This window comes from Xenopus laevis, chromosome 6L, assembly GCF_017654675.1.
Source record: "Xenopus laevis strain J_2021 chromosome 6L, Xenopus_laevis_v10.1, whole genome shotgun sequence".
In the NCBI taxonomy this organism is placed as follows: Eukaryota; Metazoa; Chordata; class Amphibia; order Anura; family Pipidae; genus Xenopus; species Xenopus laevis.
The window spans coordinates 106,062,316-106,082,776 of NC_054381.1; the positions used below are offsets into that span (position 1 = coordinate 106,062,316).

The following is a 20,461-nucleotide window of genomic DNA, read 5'->3' on the forward strand; positions in this document are numbered from 1 at the left end:
AAAAGTCATGTATGAAAGGAAAAAGCAAGGAAGGTTTTATATTGTATACTGAGCAATCTGTAGTATAAAACCTGTACTGGTAAGGGTTATATCTCATACCAATACAAACATCATAACAACATCTGGCATGACTATACTGAAGAATACTAATGGATAGAAATCTCATTGTGACTGTATATCGGCCATGTCTCTTGTTGATACTTAAAAATACTTAAATAAAGCACTGTACAGAAAACAGTCCTAATAATTCAAATTCCAAGTTTAATGATTTCATTTCCCTGGTTCCTGCCTCTGTGACCTTTGATGGAATCTTTATGCTGTTTTATTTAATATGATTCAATAACTCCTGAAAAGAACATGTCTACTGGGAAGGCTCACCAGTGTGTCCAACAGATCCAAAAACTTGTATGACATAATTTTTTTATAGGGCACCTATCTGCCACAAAATATTCTCCCATTGGAGCTACAGGATAAGACTTTGACCTGGAGCTGCTGCCAGCCACCTATGAAGCCACCAAGCATGGGTTTATCTTATAAGCGATATAACTCTTCTGTTACATTAGAAGTAGCAGGACACTTGAGAAATGTATCTTGTCATGCTCCTGTCTATTAAAATATTGTTTCCTCCACCCAGAAAATGGAATGTGGGGGACAGATGCATTTGACATTATGGGGGTTATTTACTAAACCTCGATTTTTTCTGTTCAGGCTTTTTGGGGCAAAAACTCAAAATTTTCATGGAAAATATATATTTCCATGTGGGAAAACATTTTTTGTGGGAAAAAAAATGCAAATTTTTCAAGATTTCATATACATGCTGCATATATATATATATATTTGAAGATATTGTGGTCTGAGCTGGGTTTAGCCCGATAACCTGAAAAAATTGAGCAATTTGGGAGTAAAGTCCAAAAAAAATAGTACTATTCAAGTTTTCGCTCGATTTTATCAAGTTTTTCCCAACCCAATTTTTCAAGTTATTTTAATGACAGATATCAGAAAGGTCCACCTAAACATAACAGTAAACACTCAAAGTAACGCCACTGTCCCCTGTCAAAAGAAACAGTGCATTTCTTTCTGTATCAGACTTCCTGCTCTCAGCTTAAACCTCCTTGCCCTGGGCGTGAGCATGCTCTGTTTGCTCCTCTCCCCCCCCCTCCTTTCTCTGCTGTAATCTGAGCTCAGAGCTATAAGTGAGCAGGGACAGATTTAGGCAGGAAGTGATGTCACACCAAGCTAATACTGCAGCTGCTATCCTAAACAATCAGGAATGATAAAACATTCTACAGAATAAATATAGTATTCTAGCTTGCACTTTTGCAGCTAATCTATTGGCAATAAAATGCCTCCTTCTCCTTTGATAAAAAAATTAGATAATTTAGGATTTTGGTAAATAGCCCCTGTATGAAGCATGCCCTATCCTGTTCCTGTTAATAATTTGGATCAGCACTGGCCTCATTTATGCAGTTGTCAATATCAGAATTTGTATTGATATTTAGCATATATTACCTAAGAGGTATATTAGATCCCTCATTGCTTCATGGATGATGCCTCCAAATGTTCCAGAATGCAGATCTTTTGTACCACCTTCCACCTTAACAGTCATAAAAGTATTTTAATTTTATGCAAAATACTATCACAATCCAGATTCATTATTATATATAAAATATGTGTGCCAAGATCTGGCTATGACCCAGTATGCACATATAATGTATTATGTGTCTAACAGTGTGAGGTTCAGAGTGCTGGTGGGTGCAAATCATCCCTGTCCTTACCACTAGTGGGTAGCTTTGTCCTTACACCTGCTGTAGGGCATATGGTAAGGGTGGGGTTCCTTTGCATCATACGCCTGCTGGTGTTCTCTAGCTTTCATATCTGAATGAAGTGCAATTTAGGGAGTAGGATGGGGTCACATTTGTGCTTTCCGCAGCCCACTCCCTCTTGAATACAGGTATGTGGTTGCAGTCATAAATGAGTCTTACTGTATTTGAATACTGCTGCTAAAAGTGTTTTTACCTCTTTAAATGGACAATGTAGGGGTCTCCAATATTTGCTACCAATGAGCCACATTCCATTATAAAAAGAATTGGAAAACAACACAAGTAAGTTTGTGGGGGTGCCAAATAGGCTGTGAGTGGCTACTTGGTAGGCCTGTGTGAACTGGAAGCTTAAAGGAGACTCTATTTGGCACTACACCTGGTTTTAATGCAACCTCAAGCCTGGAATTCCAATATAAGCACCTGCTTTGTGGCTACTGGGAGCAACAGCTAAGGGATTGATGAGCAACATGTTGCTCGCGAGTGACTGGTTGGGAGTCACTGTCCTAATCCAATTATCTACCTTGAAAGTACCAAACATAGAGTAGCTTCAACTTCCCTGCTTACCCTGTTTAAAGTATGTTTGGCACAAGCCCAATTCATTTTACTCATGTTGAACTTGGGGTATACTGTTCCTTTAATATTATGGTAGTTATTATTGAAAATAATCATCTATGCTACAATGACTATGTAGGGAGTTAGGAAACTCTCCCTTTTACAATATAAGTCTGCTCTATCCCTACATCCGCCATAAGCCAATACCATTATATCATCACCATAATATAAATGGCTACTTGAACTAATGAACCTTCAGAAATCCTGCACAAGTGAGGGAAACTTTAACTAATTCCCCCTAGATGTATTCTAAGCCATACTAAGCCAACTCCTACTGAAGCAAATTGTGTAGAGAAATTAGTATGTTAACAAATGTTAATGTCAAACACTTATACAGTTACCAAATGGTCTATTAATTACCTCAATGAAGAAGTAGGCACTGCCTCTAGTTCCATATGTCAGAGCAGGTTTTCGGCTTAGCCACAGGTTATCAGATATGACAATATAGTCAACATCAGAAAAAAAACTGACATGTGCTTTAATAAGATCTTCTAGCCCTGGAGATCCAGTCTCTTCTACTCCTTCGATAATGAATTTTAAATTCACTGGAATTTCCTAATAAGGAGATCAAAATACTGCAATGATTTATTTAATAATGCACCTTTTCCATTGACTAACGTTCAGATTTCCAATTTTTTTTATAAATCATATTTTTTCTCTAAAAATTTGTTTTTTTAGTTCTCTAAAACCCTAAAAATTAGAGATTAATGAAGTGTAAAAAACATGAAAACTAAGTAAGAGCAGTCGTGGTCCCATAAAAGTCAATGGGAGCTGCTCTGATCCTAATGGACCTTTTTTTTTTAGCCATTCAGACTTCTAGAGATTTTTTTCACTTGTAATTGTCCAAAAAAACTCAAATTTTCAGGTTTTATTGATGTTTGTATTTTTTTTTCTGGATCGTTCGGCACTTTTTTCCTTTTGTACTTTTTATATTTCGATCTTTTAATAACTTTCAAAAAGTTTTAATACAACTAAAATTCCACCTTTAATAAGTGTGCTTCCCAAGCTCTAAATTCATTTTTTGTGATATTATTGTAGGTTAGAAAAACATCTTAAGAAAAATGTAGCATCGCTACATTTATATTCATAGCAATTAAGTGTGTGGATTGGCCAGTTATATAAAAACATCATGGGCCTTGGGCGGGTAAGTAAATCTGAACAATAGCATAATCTTCTTATTCAGACTTGTTATATAAGCTGTTCATACATGGGCCCATGGGCTACCATCTTATCCCTTCTAGACAGACTGTTCAACTAAGTGGCCCTTTTTGGGCCTCTTTAGATGGCCAGAGCAGGCCTTAAAAGCACTAATTCCACCATGCCCAGGCATAAGATAAGATGACACTAGAATCGCTCTATGAGTCCCCAACATAAACTGATGCATTTATGTGCATGAACATTCACTAACACGCCCAAATATAAAACGGTAGTGTCCCCATCATGGCCCAGGAGGAAACTCCCAGCAATTCCCAAAATAAAATGACACTACAGATGATATAATTATTAAAATACATTTATTTAGGTGTAAAAATTGTTGTTGTTTACATTTTCACAAACAATTAATGGGTGATAATTAAACTTAATCAAAAAGTAGTTGTAATTCTTTTGTTAATTGGCTCTTAAACGTACCTGATTCAGACTTTTATATGTTTTGACTGCATTTATCCATGCTAGCACTGGGCCTTTATTATCAGCTGCTCCTCTACCATAAAGATCTCCTGCATATATAAAAGGAATAGGTTAGAGGCATGATTACATAGGAGCAACAATGAGTAATATATACAGAGATCTTTAGGGCAATGACAGAGGTGGGGTTTGACATCAGTGTTTTGTCCTGGCAACAAAACCCCCAAAAAATCCTTTCTGCAGTGGACAATTTTGCCGGAGGTAAAACACTTCATTTGCATTATTGATCAAAAATGGGTATGAAGGTACTTGTCAGCAATTACATGATTCAAGTCTTTTATCTACAATTATTTACTTGTCCCATAACGGAAAGGGATATTTTGTTTTGTTACCGCGACAAATGCCTTGTCTGCCATTGGCCTTAGGGTTGACATAGTGTTTTGATCACTTGATTTGGAAGAACCTCAGGCACAAGAACCTCAGCTAACAAAATGCTGTTTTCCGTAACCCTGAAACAGTAGTTCACCTTCAAATGATCTTTTAATATGTCATGTTTTAAGCAACCTGTCTTTATTTGTTATAGCTTTTGCATTACTTTTGAGGTTTAAAATGTTATAATTGTTGGTTGGTGCCCCCCCCTCCACAGTCAAAAACTATTGCTCTGGAAAGATACATTTTTACTGTTAATCTCACCTATTCATCTTCTAGTATGACTTTTAAACAAAACTGAAGGACTGCTGAGCCAATACCTAAATAATTTATAAATCACACAAAAATGAAGACCAATTGCACATTGTTTTAGGATATCAGTGTCTATATCATACAAAGTCGCCATTGGGCCGAATGCAACCATCAATGTCACAACTACGGTGGATGGTATTAGAGGAGGTGGTGACTAAATCAGACAATGTAGATCAGAAACTTCTCCAGAGTGAAACATTTTGAATTGAATACTTTGGCACCTAGGGACCCCAATGAAGCAATTAACTATACATGTTTCTTATGAATTTATGTCTAAAATCTGCCTTCCGTTTCTTGCAGTGAAGGAGAAGGAGAACACGCTTGGAAATTTAGTTGATTGAGAGGTATAAGATAGAGTCTCCTTCTCTGCAGTTAGTAAGTATTATAATTAACCATTAATTCAGTTATTGAAAATAATTAGCAAAACGTTATGTGTATACCAGATCTGCTTTCACTTTAAATCAATAGTGATGGACTTAAGTGACTTTGTTTTGAACTCTATTGGAACGTTTTTTAGGAAATCGTTTTTGAAAATTTGATATTTTTTGTGCACATTTTCACTAAAAAAATTTCTGGGCTTAAGGAACAAGGCTTGGGGACTGGGATGTACACTGGAGCTGTTATGTCACTACTTTTGGAATTGTTGAATGTAAATTATATACAATGTACCATTGCTTGCAATATAGGGGTTGCACACTAGATGGCACTATACATATTGTTATATAAGCAATGTTGGGATCTATGGTGGGTTATCACTTGAGGAAAGGCAGTTGATGTCCCAAAACGTTTGATCGTGACCGGCGTGTCCAGAGCACTTAATAAATTCGGGAACCCCCCATTTACGACTAAGGTATTGGCATTCTATTTTTTCTCAGTAGCTGGCGGTGGGAGAGGTCAGTACCACATACCTTTTTTTCCTTATACGTTTGAATTTTTGCCACTTAATTGATGCCTCCCTATGTCTGGGCCTTTGCGGCCTTGCCACAAATCAGGCCCTGATTGCTACTTTTTATTGCTCATCTTTCTATTCAGGCCCTCCCCTATTCATATTCCAGTCTCTTAATTAAATCAGTGCATGGTTGGTAGGGTAATTTGGACCCTAGCAACCAGATTTCTAAAATGGCAAACTGAAGAGCTGCGGAAAAACTCAAAAAAACAAATAATAAAAAAATCAAAACAAGTTGCAAAGTATCTCAGAATATCACTCTCTACATCATACTTAAAGTTAACTCAAAGGTGAACAACCCTTTTAAACTCTGCTACTGGGATCTTCCTGCTCTCTCCTAAGAGGCAACTTGTTCAACCCCTGGTAAAATCTCTATCATGGCTGCCTGTTAAGCAAAGCATAGTATTCAAAATGATTCTGCTAACATTCAAAGCCCTTCACTACTCAGCCCCTCAATATATTTCTTAACCTGTCTCACTGTACATTCCTTGCTGTCTCCTCCCCTCCTTTCAGAGCCACTGTCTTTTCAAACCATTCACACCCACTGCCATCTCTCATCTTAAACCTTTCTATCTTGCGGCTCCTTATCTCCTTATCTCACTGAATTCCTCTGTGAGGAGCACTCTTTTAATCTCTTCAAGAAAAACAATTCTATCTTTTGGAGCAGTAGAATATTAATCCTGGTGCTTAAAGGAGAAGGAAAGTAAAAAAATAATTCCTACTTCATTAGGTTCATCAATATGCCCCCTCCTGAAACGCTATATTTAAAATTCGCATTTTGCTGCTGTATCCGTGCACTTTCATGACGAAGATGCGGCGCTTGTCATAGTTTGGCGCCGCCATTTTAACCTAGTCGCGTCATTTCCGCCCTGCGCTTGATCCGTAGTGCGCATGCGCTCCCTTCGTGACCCCTTGACGTCATCTGAGACGCATCTGATTGCCAGCACGGAGTCCATCCTGCAATTACAGACAGACCCGCTCGCTGGATGGCTGCCTTCCGCTTTAAGTTTTAACTGTGCTCGCTCGCTGACAGTGACTGAATGAAAAGCAGAGCGAGCGCAGGAGATAAAAACGCTTCTCTTAGTTGCTTAGCAACGTGGAAGCAGGAGCGCTATTGGCTGCTTACAGAATGGGGCTGGATGAGAGAGGTCAGCGCTGACGTCAGCAGAGATCACATGATGAAAATGTCAGTACTAACCACGGAACTCAGAGGTTTTTTCTGCGCATGCACAGGGCACTGCAGATCCATTCTGCGCATGTGCATGCCCTATTCTAACAGATTTCTGGACTGCAGACAGGGTATGTCAATTTATCCCCCCACCCCACATAGCCCCGCCTCCCTCCTCCCCCCAGCCTAACTGCCCCACTGGGGAAATGCTCCATACTTTATACTTACCCCTCGCACAGATTCAGGCATCGGAATTCCACGCAGCCATCTTCCAGGTTATCGGCAACCTGACTGGGAGATCGGCATGACAGCGCATGCGCAGTTGGAGTAATTTGCCAATTTGTGACAACTGCGCATGCGTTGAAACTCACAAAAATTGCTGAAGCGCCAGAAGAATACACGAAGACCCGGAAGATGGCTGTGTGGAACTCTGCCTGAATCTGCGCCAAGGGGTAAGTATAAAGTATGGGGCATTTCCCGGGGGGGGCAGTTAGGCTGGGGGGAGGAGGGGGTCTATGTGGGGTGCGGGGGTACGTTTTTTTTATTAAAGGGTTAAATTCTCCTTTAAGGGGCAATGACTTAACATTGTGCACATTTCTACCTCAATTTGTGCCTGTATGTTACCCAGCCACTGTAAGCTCTATTTGGCAGGGACCTCCATCCTACTAGCTCTTTTACCACATGACACTTAAGCTCTGTGCACTTATATATATTTATTGTACAGGTATGGCATGTTATTCAGAATTCCTGGGACCTGGGGTTCTCTGGATAATGGATCATTCCATAGTTTGGATCTTCATACCTTAAGTCTACTAGAAAATCATGTAAACATTAAATAAACCCAAGTAAATGGTATTGTTTTCATTATTACAGAGAAAAAAGGAAAAATTTTAAAAAAATCCTTTCCGTAATTTAGCTCTTTCTCAATAATGTGTTTCTGGATAATGGATCCATTTTCCTCCATGCGTATACTTTTATATAGGGATACACTGAATCCACTATTTTGGATTCGTCCGAACCCCCGAATCCGTCGCAAAAGATTCGGCCGAATACCAAACCGAATCCTAATTTGTATATGCAAATTAAGGGTGGGAAGGGGAAAACATTTTTTTACTTCCTAGTTTTTTGACAAAAAGTCATGCAATTTCCCTCCCGCCCCTTATTTGCATATGCAAATTCGGATTCGGTTCGGCCGGGCAGAAGGATTCACCCGAAGCCGAATCCTGCTGAAAAAGGCCGAATCCTGGCCGAATCCCGAACCGAATCCTGGATTCGGTGCATCCCTACTTTTATATACTGTAATAGCTGTACTGCCGCATTTCCTTATAGCGCTTTTTAGACATTGTACATACACATATATATTTAAAAAGAAAGTCACAATTGAATAAAAACTCCTGAACACCACAGCACCAATCAGCAAAACATTTAGGGGGTCATTTACTATTTCCCCAGATGTAAGCACTGGAGCAAAAAGGGGTGCAAAATGGAACTTATATCTATACTCTGGCTGCACTTTGTGCTTATTAACCATAAGCACATAAGTCAGGCAATAATTACATGGCTACATTGCGGCCTGTGCCCACAGGCACTCTCTTACTTGTACATCTGAATAACCCAATAGTGAGGGGGTGGAAGTGGGGGATGCGTATGCGCCTCATCCTCTATGAAACCAGTGCTGCCGAACACAGGTAATTCTATATTTATGGGGTGCACATACATTTTGGAGTGCAGGGACCTGCAGCTCTTCAGAAATGTGCAGGTCACGGTGCAAGTGTGCAAAAGGAATGGCTGTTTGCACATCTTTTTTTGCACTTTGCAACCTGTCCTGCACTTTACAAATGGCCTTTTTTTTATTGTGTACACATACCATTTATTTCTGTCATATTATAGGGATCAGTGTTCCATCCATCTTCCTTTTTAGCTGGCTGCACATCTACGTGCCCATAAATGCAAACAGTCGCTTTTGAAGAATTGTTTCCAAGTTCGGCTAGTATTGCTTTTGGAAAGGGAATATTCCGCCCGTCATTCAGCTACAGAAGAAATAAATGCATGATAAATTAGATCTGTTTTTTCCCCTATTATTTACTTATTGATCACGCTGTAACAAATATAGTTGATTGGTATAGTATCTGTGTGTATTTATTGAATGCATCTAATATTGCGGCCTCCATGATACCTGGGCTATCCCAAAGCCTGCCAGGGTGGATAATCCAACTCTAAGGGGTCTTACACACAGGCATTTTTTTGCGTTTAACACATGTTTAAATGCAGGTTGGAGTGCAAATAAATGCATTCGCTAATTGTTTCAATTGTAGTCTGTCTGGTTGTATTCATGAGTTGCGTGTTACTCCATTTGTGTTTTATTGCGTTTGTTTGGAAGCAGCATGTTGCATTTTCTTGCGCTTGACACTTGTTCAGTTATCAATAGAACGGAAAAAAACGAGTTTAATCTCGAAATATGCGTTTTTTCAAGCTCAGCATGTGTAAAAAAAAACACCCATGTGTAAGAGCCCTAACTGAAAACTGTATTCCTTCAGCACAACAAATTACTAGTGGTGTAACTAGAGAGGCACGGGTCTGGGTACAGCCCCTCCCAGGCCCCTCCACCCTATTGACAGACCCTCTAAGGCCCCCACCCTCTAAAAAATGTGCCTCTCATGTAAGGGCACCTACAGATGAGGTTCATGTGGTTCCTTGTGGAGAGTGAGTACAAGCTCACTGAAAAGAAGGCGCTTGTTTAACTCCTGTGTTACCCTGCAGGAAAGAAATTAGCCTGTAAGAGCCCTAAGGGTTAAACAACTGTTCTGCAAAGGAAAGCGCCAATGAATCTGAGTTGACTCATACAGCCTGCCTGACTGCTGAATTGTTCAAGTGCTTCCTCAGTATTGTGAAATATTTTTGTGCTAAAATAACATTGCTACACAATCAGCATATAATAGATTCCTTTATGAAGCGGAGGCAACACAGAATATGGTATACAGGGCCACCATTAGAAATCATGGGGCCCCCTGATTCTGACCACACAGAAATCAGCACTAAAAACAGTAACCCCCCCCCCCACACACACATACAAGTTATAATATGGCCAGTGGTTTGATAAAATAAAAAAAACACAACTCGTGGCTTCAGGACTTCAACTTTGGCTCCCTTTTGTGGCTTCAGGTATTTTAGTGGCTTCAGGACTTCCAAGTTCGACTCCTTTCGTGACTTCAGGTCTTTTTGCGGCTTGGGAACTTCAAGTTTGGCTCCTTTTGTAACTTCGGGTCTTTTTGCGGCTTCGGGTCTTTTCACGGCTTCAGGACTTCAACTTCGGTTCTTCAAGACTTCAGGCTGTTCAGAACTTTGGCTCCTCGGGACTTCGGCTCCTCGGGACTTCGGCTCCTCTGGACTTCGGCTCCTCGGGACTATGGCAGATGGAGCATGGATTCGGCGCTGTCAAAGGGGGCCAGCTATTTAGAAAAGTGCAGCACAGCTGGGCCCTCCTTTAGGCCCAGTACAGCAGTACCCTCTGTGCCCCCTGATAGCCCCTAACTGTCAGAGGCAGTACATTAATTTTACTACATTATATATACAATGTATCAATGTATATAATGTATTAATGTATACAAATTTTACCTTTTCTTCACCCATATCAACTAGCTTCACAGTGGCTCCCAGAGCTCGAATGCTTTTAGCTGCGATTTCCACCATGTTAGACAGGTCTTCACGTAGGAGAGGGTCACTAGAATCACTTGGGATAGCAACCCAATCCTTAAGGTCCTGTAACAAAAATAACTATATTAATCTATACAATGATAGTTGCATAGGGGCAAATATACAATAGTGTGAATTTTCTCACGAGAGGTACACCAGTGTATTTTCCCTAAGCAATTGTAGTGAGGGGGTATTCTTTACGGAATTTATTCCATAATGAAATAGGGCTGATCTGTCCAGAAGGGCATCAGACCAGCCCTCATTCTTTCTCCTCTTCCTCGACTACTTGGTGGTCAGAATGGTAGGAAACTGACCAGCAGGTATTGGTATCGAAACAAAATTTAATTATATTAACAGTACATGTATACTTTAATATCTTTGAATTAAACAAAAAAATAATGAATGTAAATTGCAAAAGTTCTTAGAATGTCAATTTTACATTTACTTATCCTTAAAATAAAATAAAATGTATTTTCAAAACAAGCCATGAACCAGCTTTAAAACCCAGTGGGTTAGCCTAGCGGGTATTCGATTAAAGAAGAAGGAAACTGCACCAGTCTGGGGTTTTCTTAATGAGTACTAAGGATTTACTGTGAGATACAGGTTATAGTACAGTTTTATAGTGTTAAAATGGATCCTTTGGGAAGAATTTAAAAGACATGTAAAGCCTATATTTTCCTACCATATACATAAGTTGGGCACATCTCCCCCACCCAAATGGCATTATTTGTAATGCAAACATCCCCAGCGTCATTACATTTCCCTAAAACAAATAGCAGCTTTCATCCGGAGGCCATGTTTCCTCTGACACATCTTCAGTGCATTTATATCTTACATATGTAATGTAAAGTTCATGCAATTAAAAAATGCAGGCTAACACAGGCAGAATTTACTATGATGACAAGTCCTGCTTGGTTTGAGCACTGTAATGGTTGCTCTGAGCTTAGGAGAGGGGGTTAGGATTTAAAAATAGAAGCAGAGCAGCTAGAGCAGAGTTTCTATGGGAACCAGCAATACCATCTCTTCATTGGCTGTTAATCTGAGTTGAGAAGAACTGAGCATGCTCAGTAGCCAACAGCCAAAGGAAATAACTGAGGGAGGGGGCTGAGTGGGTTAGAGGAGGAGAATGATTTCTAAGTGATTAAGGGGATGCTTCAGCCTTAAATCAACTTTGGCTCCCGCACACCATCTGACAGATATCAAACGCTACCTGGTGCACAAAGGTAGAGGATTGGCTGCCTCACAAGCAGTATAGCAGAACAAATCCCAAGGCACACAGGGTCAATGCAAGCCTTGCGTGTTTATTGCGAAGTGCAACGTTTCGGGGTCACGCCCCTTTCTCAAGCATGATGCTTCAGACTTAACATTGACCTTTGAACAACCAGAGTGACAGGTATTTAGAGATTTCAAAGATACAATTCAGTGATTACATTTTTGTGTGGGGTTTACATGTCCTTTAATAAAAAAAAAGTTCAACTCATAGCAATCAGGCAGCAGGTAGTATTTACTGGTCAGCTGTTCCACAATAAATATTTTCACCATGTATTACTTACCCCCCGACTTACCTGAACAAATTCATCCTGGTGAGTATCAATGTAATTAAACAGTTCCACCACTCGTTGCTCAGATCCATGACTTCCATTAAGCAGCATGATCAGGTGGATGATGAAAACCTTGAAATAAAAAAACACCTTACATAAAAATACAATGTCATTGCCAAAACAAAAACATAGAAACTTACTTAAAAACCCTGTGACATTTGTGTTCGACTTGCCTGTTAATCCCAGAATGGAATAAAGAAACAGACTTTGTTACAGAGAGAAATTATGCATTTTCCTCACCTTCTGGCACTATGAGTCTAATGACATATGTAAACAGAGACTGGTTCAGCAAGTATTCAGATTTACATTTAACCAGTAAAAATTAAACCATTTCTTTTTACAGATCTGTACACAGGCCCTGTTATATAGGTACAGTTCTACTAGCATTATTGTATAGGTTGTACCGTGCAGCAGCAGTAGCAGGATGTTGGTGCTGGATCAGCTGGCACCGTATAGTGCACACACAATTCTGATTCTGGGGAAGGCAGTGTCTCTGTGATGTATTCATTGTATTTGTCTCTTAGGAGGAATTAAGCTCCCTACATAACAGGTTCTTCTACTTACTCATGCCACGTGGGAATCATGCTTGGGCAATGTAGCTTGGTGGTTTTTGAATTAGTATAAAATAAAATTAACTCTGGAGAACCACAGCGAATTCAGTGTGTTTATTCCATCACATGTTTCGGATAAACATTTCCTTCATCAGGTGCACCTGATGCAGGATATGTTTATCCGAAACATGTTGTGATGGAATAAACACACTGAATTCGCTGTGGTTCTCCAGAGTTAATTTTATTTTGTACTGATCTTGGAAGTGTTGTGGCCTGGACGGTGCCATTACTCTGTTGAGAAGAACCCTGATACATATTGGAGTGAGGGACCACCTAAAATTGCACAATTACCTGGTTTTTGAATTATCAGGCTGAGCATGATTCACTCTACCACTGATATTTCATGTAAACTTTCTAATTAAAAATATATATATATAAACATATACTTCAGTGGCATGGCAAGTGTGGGCCCCCCCCCTCTGCAAAAAAATCTAAGAAGGGGCCCGGTGCACAGCAAAGCCTACCCAGCCCCCTACCCGCTGCTCCCCACTTCCCACCTGCCCACATCCTGCCTCCCACTGGCATCTCCAGCCCCCTACATCCTCCCTCTAAGCTCACAAGTAGAAGAGAGGCTGGTGAAGAGGGAATGATTTCTAGCTAAAGAGGAAGTGTTGAACACATTAAGGCATCTTACCCTGCAGAAGTGGAACCAAAAGAATGTCCAGTGGCACGAGTCACCTCAGTAAGTCAGGAAACTGAGCATTCTACAGTAATCTCAAAAGAGCCTACTAAATATTAGGTCACCAAGTCCTACTGTGGAGTTGTGGGACACACCAATGTCCTTAGAGCACTTAAAGGAACAGTAACACCAAAAAATGTAAGTGTTTTAATGAGATGGCAATATAATGTACTGTTGCCCTGCCCTGGTAAAACTGGTGTGTTTGCTTCAGTAAGACTACTATAGTTTAAATAAACAAGCTGTGTAGCCATGGGGACAGCCATTCAAGCACAGGATACACTGTAGATAAAATATACATTCTAAAGAATCCCATTTTATACAAAAGAGCTTATCTGTTATCTGCAGTTTATCCTGTGCCTTTTCTCCTTTTTCAGCTTTGAATGGCTGTCCTCATGGCTACACAGCAGCTTGTTTATATAAATTATTTTAGAGTATCTGAAGCAAACACACCTGTACCAGTGTAGCACAATAGTACATTATTCTCATTACTTTAAAACACTTAAAATTTTTGGTGTTACTGTTCCTTTAACAAAAGAGCAACAAGACACTGTGAGGCAGATGTTAAGAGAGGAGTGTCATGCCTTTGCAAAAGATGACTAAGATGTTGGATGTATCCCTTCCTTTCAGCTAAGTATATGGCTCAAGGATAACACTCATGTGAAGCGGACTTATATGTCAGTCCCAAAGCCACTGCACAAGAGGGGGAAGGAGTATCTGCAGGTCTTACTAAATCTTGGGTGGATCACAACATTCAAATCCTCATACTCTTCAACAATTATATGTGTAAGAAAGAAGGATGGCAGCTTAAGACTTTGTTGTGACTACAGAGAATTGAGCCAAAAGTCAATCTCTGATCGCCACCCAATACCAAGAATCCAAGACAAGCTTGATGGTTTGGGAGGAAGCTCATGGTTCTCAGTGCTTGTCCAAGGGAAGGCCTATCATCAATGCTTGGGAATCCAGCCAACCATTAACAGCTTTCATTACACACTAAGGGTTGTATGAATTGGTTTGTATCCCCCTTTGGCCTCAGTTCAGCAGTGGCAGAATTCCAAAGGAGCATTGAAGAATGTCTGACAGGACTAAGATGAAAATTGTCAACCCTATCTAGATAACAAATTGGTTCAAAGCAAATCTTTTTAAGATCATGTGGAAGATGTTTGAGCAGTATTAAAGCGTTTTCAGAAGCATGGAGTCAAGTTCACTGCCAAGAAGTGTGAACTTTTTAAGGACCATGTCAGATTTCTGGGGAAAACTGTGTCAAAAGATGGTCACTCTATGGATCCGGCTGAAATTGCACCTGTCTTAGCACTAAAAGAGAAAAAGCAAGGGAATATTGGAGAACTTAGGAGAATCCTGGGATTCATTTCATATTATCAGTCAAACCAGAAATTGAAAAAGGTTAACCAAGCATTCTACAAAGAAATTTGTTACTACCATGTGACTTTCTACCAGCAAAGCCAAATATAATAGTAAGACCAAAGAAATCTCCAAAGAAACCAGGAAAGCATACTGTCCAAAATAGAAAGCAGTTTGTTCAAAGATCAAACCAAGATTCAGACAGTGAATCAGAAGAAGAACATGGATTCATCTAACTTAGGATAAATCACCTGAAGTTACAAAAGAGTTAAACCCAGAGGCAGAGGAGTCCTACCCCTGTAATATGGAAAGAACATAAGATCCAGAAGAGACTGCTATAGAATAAAACTCTCAGAAAGTAGCAATAAATCCTGAAGAGGTACCTGAGAATTTTGAAAGTGACCAAGATGAAGGTGAGGACTTTTGTGATCCAGCACCTCTTCGAAGGATACAGCTCAATAGAACCAAGAGACAGCCAAAGATTATAACCTATGATACATTTGGTCATCAAGTACTGTATACAGAGAGACCAGCATTCATATTTACATAGTTATGAACACATCTACTTATTCATTGCACAGAATACTATTGTTTTTATTTTAGAGTGTAGAAGGGCCCCAACAATAACTTTAGTCATATTCTGCTTTTGTGGATATTGTGGACAGTGAAAAGCTGACACAGTTTACTCCAATGTGGTATCTATCACCCTGTTATTTTTCAGAGGACTCTAAACAGTGGTAATACAACTGACAATTTTATTTGAACAGTTACGAATGTTTATATTGCAGTGCTTGATATGCATATGTAATGTTTGCGTTCTTTGCTATAACATGGTATTTTGAATGTTGATGATGCTAGGTAAGATTAAGTAGGCTGATATTAATATGGTGTTGGAGGAGATAACATTTTTGGATTTTGTGCATATGTATTCCATCTAACACAAAAGAAAACACAGAGATAACACATATGTGCTCCCTAGCTTGCATCATCATTGGGTCTAATTATTATAGTCTGCACATAATTTGTGTTAAAGGACATGTAAACCCACCAACAAAAATGTAATCACTGAACAGCCTCCTTGAAATCATTAGATAACTGCCCCTCTAGTTGCTAAAAGTTAACTGTAAGGCTGCAGCATACCCTTAATCACAGAATTCCTTCTACTCCTCTAACCCACTCTACCCCCTCCCTTAGGAATTTGCTTTGACTCATGACTTATGAGCATGCTCAGTTCTTTTCAGCTCAGATTACTAAACACACCCTTCAGTCTAACAGCCAGTGACGAGATAGCATTGCTGGCTCCCATAGAAACTCTAGCTGTCTGATCCTATTTTTCTCTCCTAACCATCTCTCCTGAGCCCAGGTTAACCATTACAGTGCTCATCCTCAGCAGAACTTTTTATCAAAGTATGTTGTGCCTGTGTAAATCAGCATTCTGCATTGCATAAACTTTACAGCATACTTGTCTCAATGTTACTGATGATGTGTCAAAGGGAAAATGGCCACCAGGTGAAAGCTGCTATTTGTTTTAGGAAAATGTGATGGCGCTGGCAAATGGAGGGGGCATATGCAGTACAAATGATGTTGCTTGGGTGGAGTAGATATGGCCAACTTAAATACATGGTAGGAAAATGTAGGCTTTACATGTCCTTTAAATGAATATTAACACCAAAAAACAAAAGTGTTTTGAAGTAATAAAAATATCATGTACTGTTGCCCTGCAAGGGTAAAATTGATCTGTTTGCTTCAGAAACACTCCTATAGTTTATATAAAGAAGCTGCTATGGAGCAATGGAAATAGAAAAAAGACTATATGGCACAGGTTAAATAGTGGATAACACATAAGACCATTATGTTCCACAGAGCTTATTTGCTATCTGCTGTTTAACTTGAGCCTTTTCTTCTTTGAATAGCTGCCCCATTGCTACACAGTAGCTTATTTATATAAACAATAGTAGGGCAGGGCCGGGAAACATTGCATTATATTTGTATTACTTGAAAACACTTTCATTATTTGATGTTACTGTTCCTTTTAAGGGTTATCTCTTGCATTAAATTGCATGTATATTTCACTGGATACCACAGCGCGCAATGGACTTAGTGTAAACTTGTGACAAAATATATAATGAAGCAAATGTCACAAGGAGGATCATACCTCCCAACTGTCCAGTTTTTCATGGGAAAGTCCTAATTTTGACACCTCAGCCTGCAGTCCCAGATTGTTACTGAAATGTCCTGACTGTTTCTTTGATCTCATGTACTGAACAACCAGAAGAAGATACAAAGTTTCTAAAACTTAATTGGCTTTTGGCAGAGAGCCCAGAATACATGGCAGGTGCACTTCGATACTTTTGTAACAATTAAAGATAAGCAAAGAAACAATTGTAACAATTTAATATAAGCAGGTCTCTTGGGAAAACTGGCAATTCACCTTCACTAGCACATAATAACACATAAAAACCACAGGAAGTTTTATAACCTGATAAATTTTATAAAATGAACATGGTAATTATGGAGTGTGGCAATAAAACGGGCGTGGTCAAAATACTTTCACTACGCAAATCTTTTTGTCCCTCTTTCTATTTCCAAAATGTTTGGAGGTAGGACCAGTATTACTTGATACTGTCCCAAGACTCCAGAGACCCTAACAGAACCATAAAAATGGTTGAGAATACAAGTTTTGTATATGTCAGGATGACATCAGTTTTGTGGGGGAGATTATTATAGATACAAAGTTAAGCATCCCCTTAATAAAATGTGTGCAATAAAACAAGTTCAGCACTTACTTACATTTTGTTTCCTGTAAGACCATATTTGCCAGGAACACTTCCTGCTCTGCTTACTGCACAGGGAACCAATGTGCACAGCTAAGGTAGGAACTTTTACATGATGCACCAGTTCCCAAATTCAGGTTTAAGTGAATGTTCCTGTTATCTTTCAGGTACTAACTAAGCCTTAGTCTAATGTTTAACAAACTTATTGAAAACTGTTTATATGCCACTGCGCAATAGTTTTATACTGTCTCCAGCGCATACAGCCTGCAGTGAGCCGACAGACAATTAAACATGCAGAATCAGTGCACACGTTGCACAGTAATTAATGCGGATTACAGATCCCTTATGTTGCCTGATATAAAGTCTATTTATAAAACTCACGGTAGTATATATATATATATATATATATATGATTGCTATTTGTTATATGTGTTTCCAGAAAAGTATTGCTAGTACAGTAATAGGTCATATTACCTGTATATTGGAGTACTTGTATAGAAGTATATATGTTTACTTAGTTTAGGCACTTTTACCTGATGCACCAATTCCCATGTGCAGGATTAAGTGAATGTTCCTGTTATCTTTCAGCTCCCTGCAATAAATGGAATTACTTCTCTCTTACCTTACCCTGCAGAAGTATTTAGGGAAGTATTTAGCCCATCACCTAATTTTAATTAGAAAGTGTGACTTGCCCTCCTGTTGAAGGTCTTTGGACTCCTTATTTATCATTCTCTATAATTGTGCCAGACTAAGTTTGAATTTCCATATATAGGGAATGATGTCCCCCGTTTTTAAAAATCAGCATATTATGTCAACGAGGAGTTCCATGATCATATAAAAGCACAAGGCCAAAGGCTGAGTCATGAAATCTGAGATGACTTCTAATATACTTTTACAACAAGGAGTACATTACTAGCAACATAGTAGAATGCCTTCCTATGAAGTAATAAATGGTAAGGATCCCTCAGCCCTGCGATTACTATTGTTTTACTCAAACCTGCAAATATCCTACTTTTACAGTGTACAGTGTGAAATAATTACTGCTATTACAATTCCACTTAAGGGGTAATGTTCTGCGTTCATACCTGCACCCATTTATTATGTCATCATTATTTATTGTGATATGCAGGATTTAATAAGGCAATGAAGTAACTTTTATAAAATCCAGGTCTAGTAACCCATAGCCACCAATCTTACAATGGATGAAACATTTGTGCAAATTATGCTGCAACACTGGTAAATAATCTAGTCACAGAAATGTATGCTGTATAATAACATAGTACAGGTATGACCTGGAGTTAATGGGATCTTCATACCTTAAGTCTACTAGAAAATCATGTAAACAATAAATAAACCCAATAGGTTGGTTTTGCTTCCAGTAAGGATTAATTCTATCTTAGTTAGTACAAGGTACTGTGTTTATTATTACAGAGTAAAAGGAAATCATTTTTAAAAATGTTTGCATTTGAGAGACGGCCTTTCTGTAATTTGGAGTTTCCTGGATAATGTGTTTTTGGATAATGGATCCAATACCTGTATTACTATTATTATTCTTACCCTTTTCCTACTCTGCTTATCAGTGAGTTCAAGCATTAAGAAAATCTCCACTGTAGATCCTCTTATGTCAGCAAACTCTAATTTGGCACCCTGATCTGAATTTCTTCAAACGCGTGCTATCAAAGGCAACAAACAATTTATATATGCTTAGTTTTTAAAAACAGGGCTTTTTTCCTAGGTGTCCCTATAGCAGCCATGGCCTTTCTACAACCAGCTCTGACACCAACATAGAGATAAAGGAGATAAAGCTCCTTCACATCAACTGTTTTTTTGGAATATAATATCACTTCAAAGCAAACACAGAATGAATAAGTACAGATTCCAAGGTAAAAACACTGCTACATATAGTTCAGTTGTGTGATAATTGGATATTCATTAACTAAACACTTAATTACAATGTACTTAGCACCTCCCAGCAAGCAAATAATTGAAATGATCGTACCCCTGCCCATTAGAGGTGCCTCGAAACAGGCATCGTACCACGGGGTATCCCAGTCATTAGCAACACAAAATTAAACTTTCTACTGCCTTAAACCTAGCTTCTTACCCGTTTCTACTTGTTATTCCTTCAGTCTGCTGAATACATGTATTTTGACCCATGGATTCATGATCTATTTAGTCACAGTACGGGGGTAAAGGTCCTATGAGAATGGCACAGATGTGCAGAGCTCAGCAAAGTGTCGCATGTTTATGAAAAGGCAATTCTGCAGCTCAATTATACAAGTGCACCGTGTTCCTAATAGTTTCCCAATTTGGCAGACTCATTTATTTTTGTGAAATGTACAGTAATACATCACTCCACCACAGGCAAGACTAAATTAAAGCACAGTGATTGTGCCAAATGTCATCCGTTAATTTATTATCCAAGCCTATTCATTCAGTGCAATGCATAGAATAAAGACATGCATTGTACTTTGGTATTGTTTCAAAAGGCTTTCTGGAATTTCACCTGCTGTAGAATTTTTAAAAAAATGCTTTCGGTATATGAATTATTTCGCATTTCAGCTTAAAATTTACATTCTTCAGTTTGAAATTTATTCTGAACTCAGCAAACAGATATCATTTTAATAAAACACAAAAACTACAGCATGCTAATCCAACTGTCCATAAGATGCCATAAAGTCATTGCAGGGCTAAATAAACACCAGGGGATATTAACAGAACCATTAAAGGAACAGTAACATCAAAAAATGAAAGCCTTTTAAAGTAATGATAAAATAAGGTAGTGTTGCCCTGCACTGGTAAAACTGATCTGTTTGCTTCAGAGAAACTAT

The 20,461-nt window shown here is 38.9% G+C and overlaps 1 protein-coding gene across 1 annotated transcript in view; it reads right to left on the reverse strand.

Moving 5' to 3' along the window:
* cndp1.L (carnosine dipeptidase 1 (metallopeptidase M20 family) L homeolog) overlaps positions 1-19,754 on the reverse strand; it is a 30,894-nt gene extending 11,140 nt beyond the window's left edge. Inside the window, 7 exon segments of the mRNA NM_001089952.1 lie at positions 1,510-1,594; positions 2,793-2,987; positions 4,062-4,150; positions 8,781-8,943; positions 10,529-10,672; positions 12,172-12,279; positions 19,735-19,754. Of these exon segments, the coding sequence (NP_001083421.1) occupies positions 1,510-1,594; positions 2,793-2,987; positions 4,062-4,150; positions 8,781-8,943; positions 10,529-10,672; positions 12,172-12,258 (763 nt within the window). The 5' untranslated portion in view covers positions 12,259-12,279; positions 19,735-19,754.
* Between the last annotated feature and the right edge of the window lie 707 nt (positions 19,755-20,461).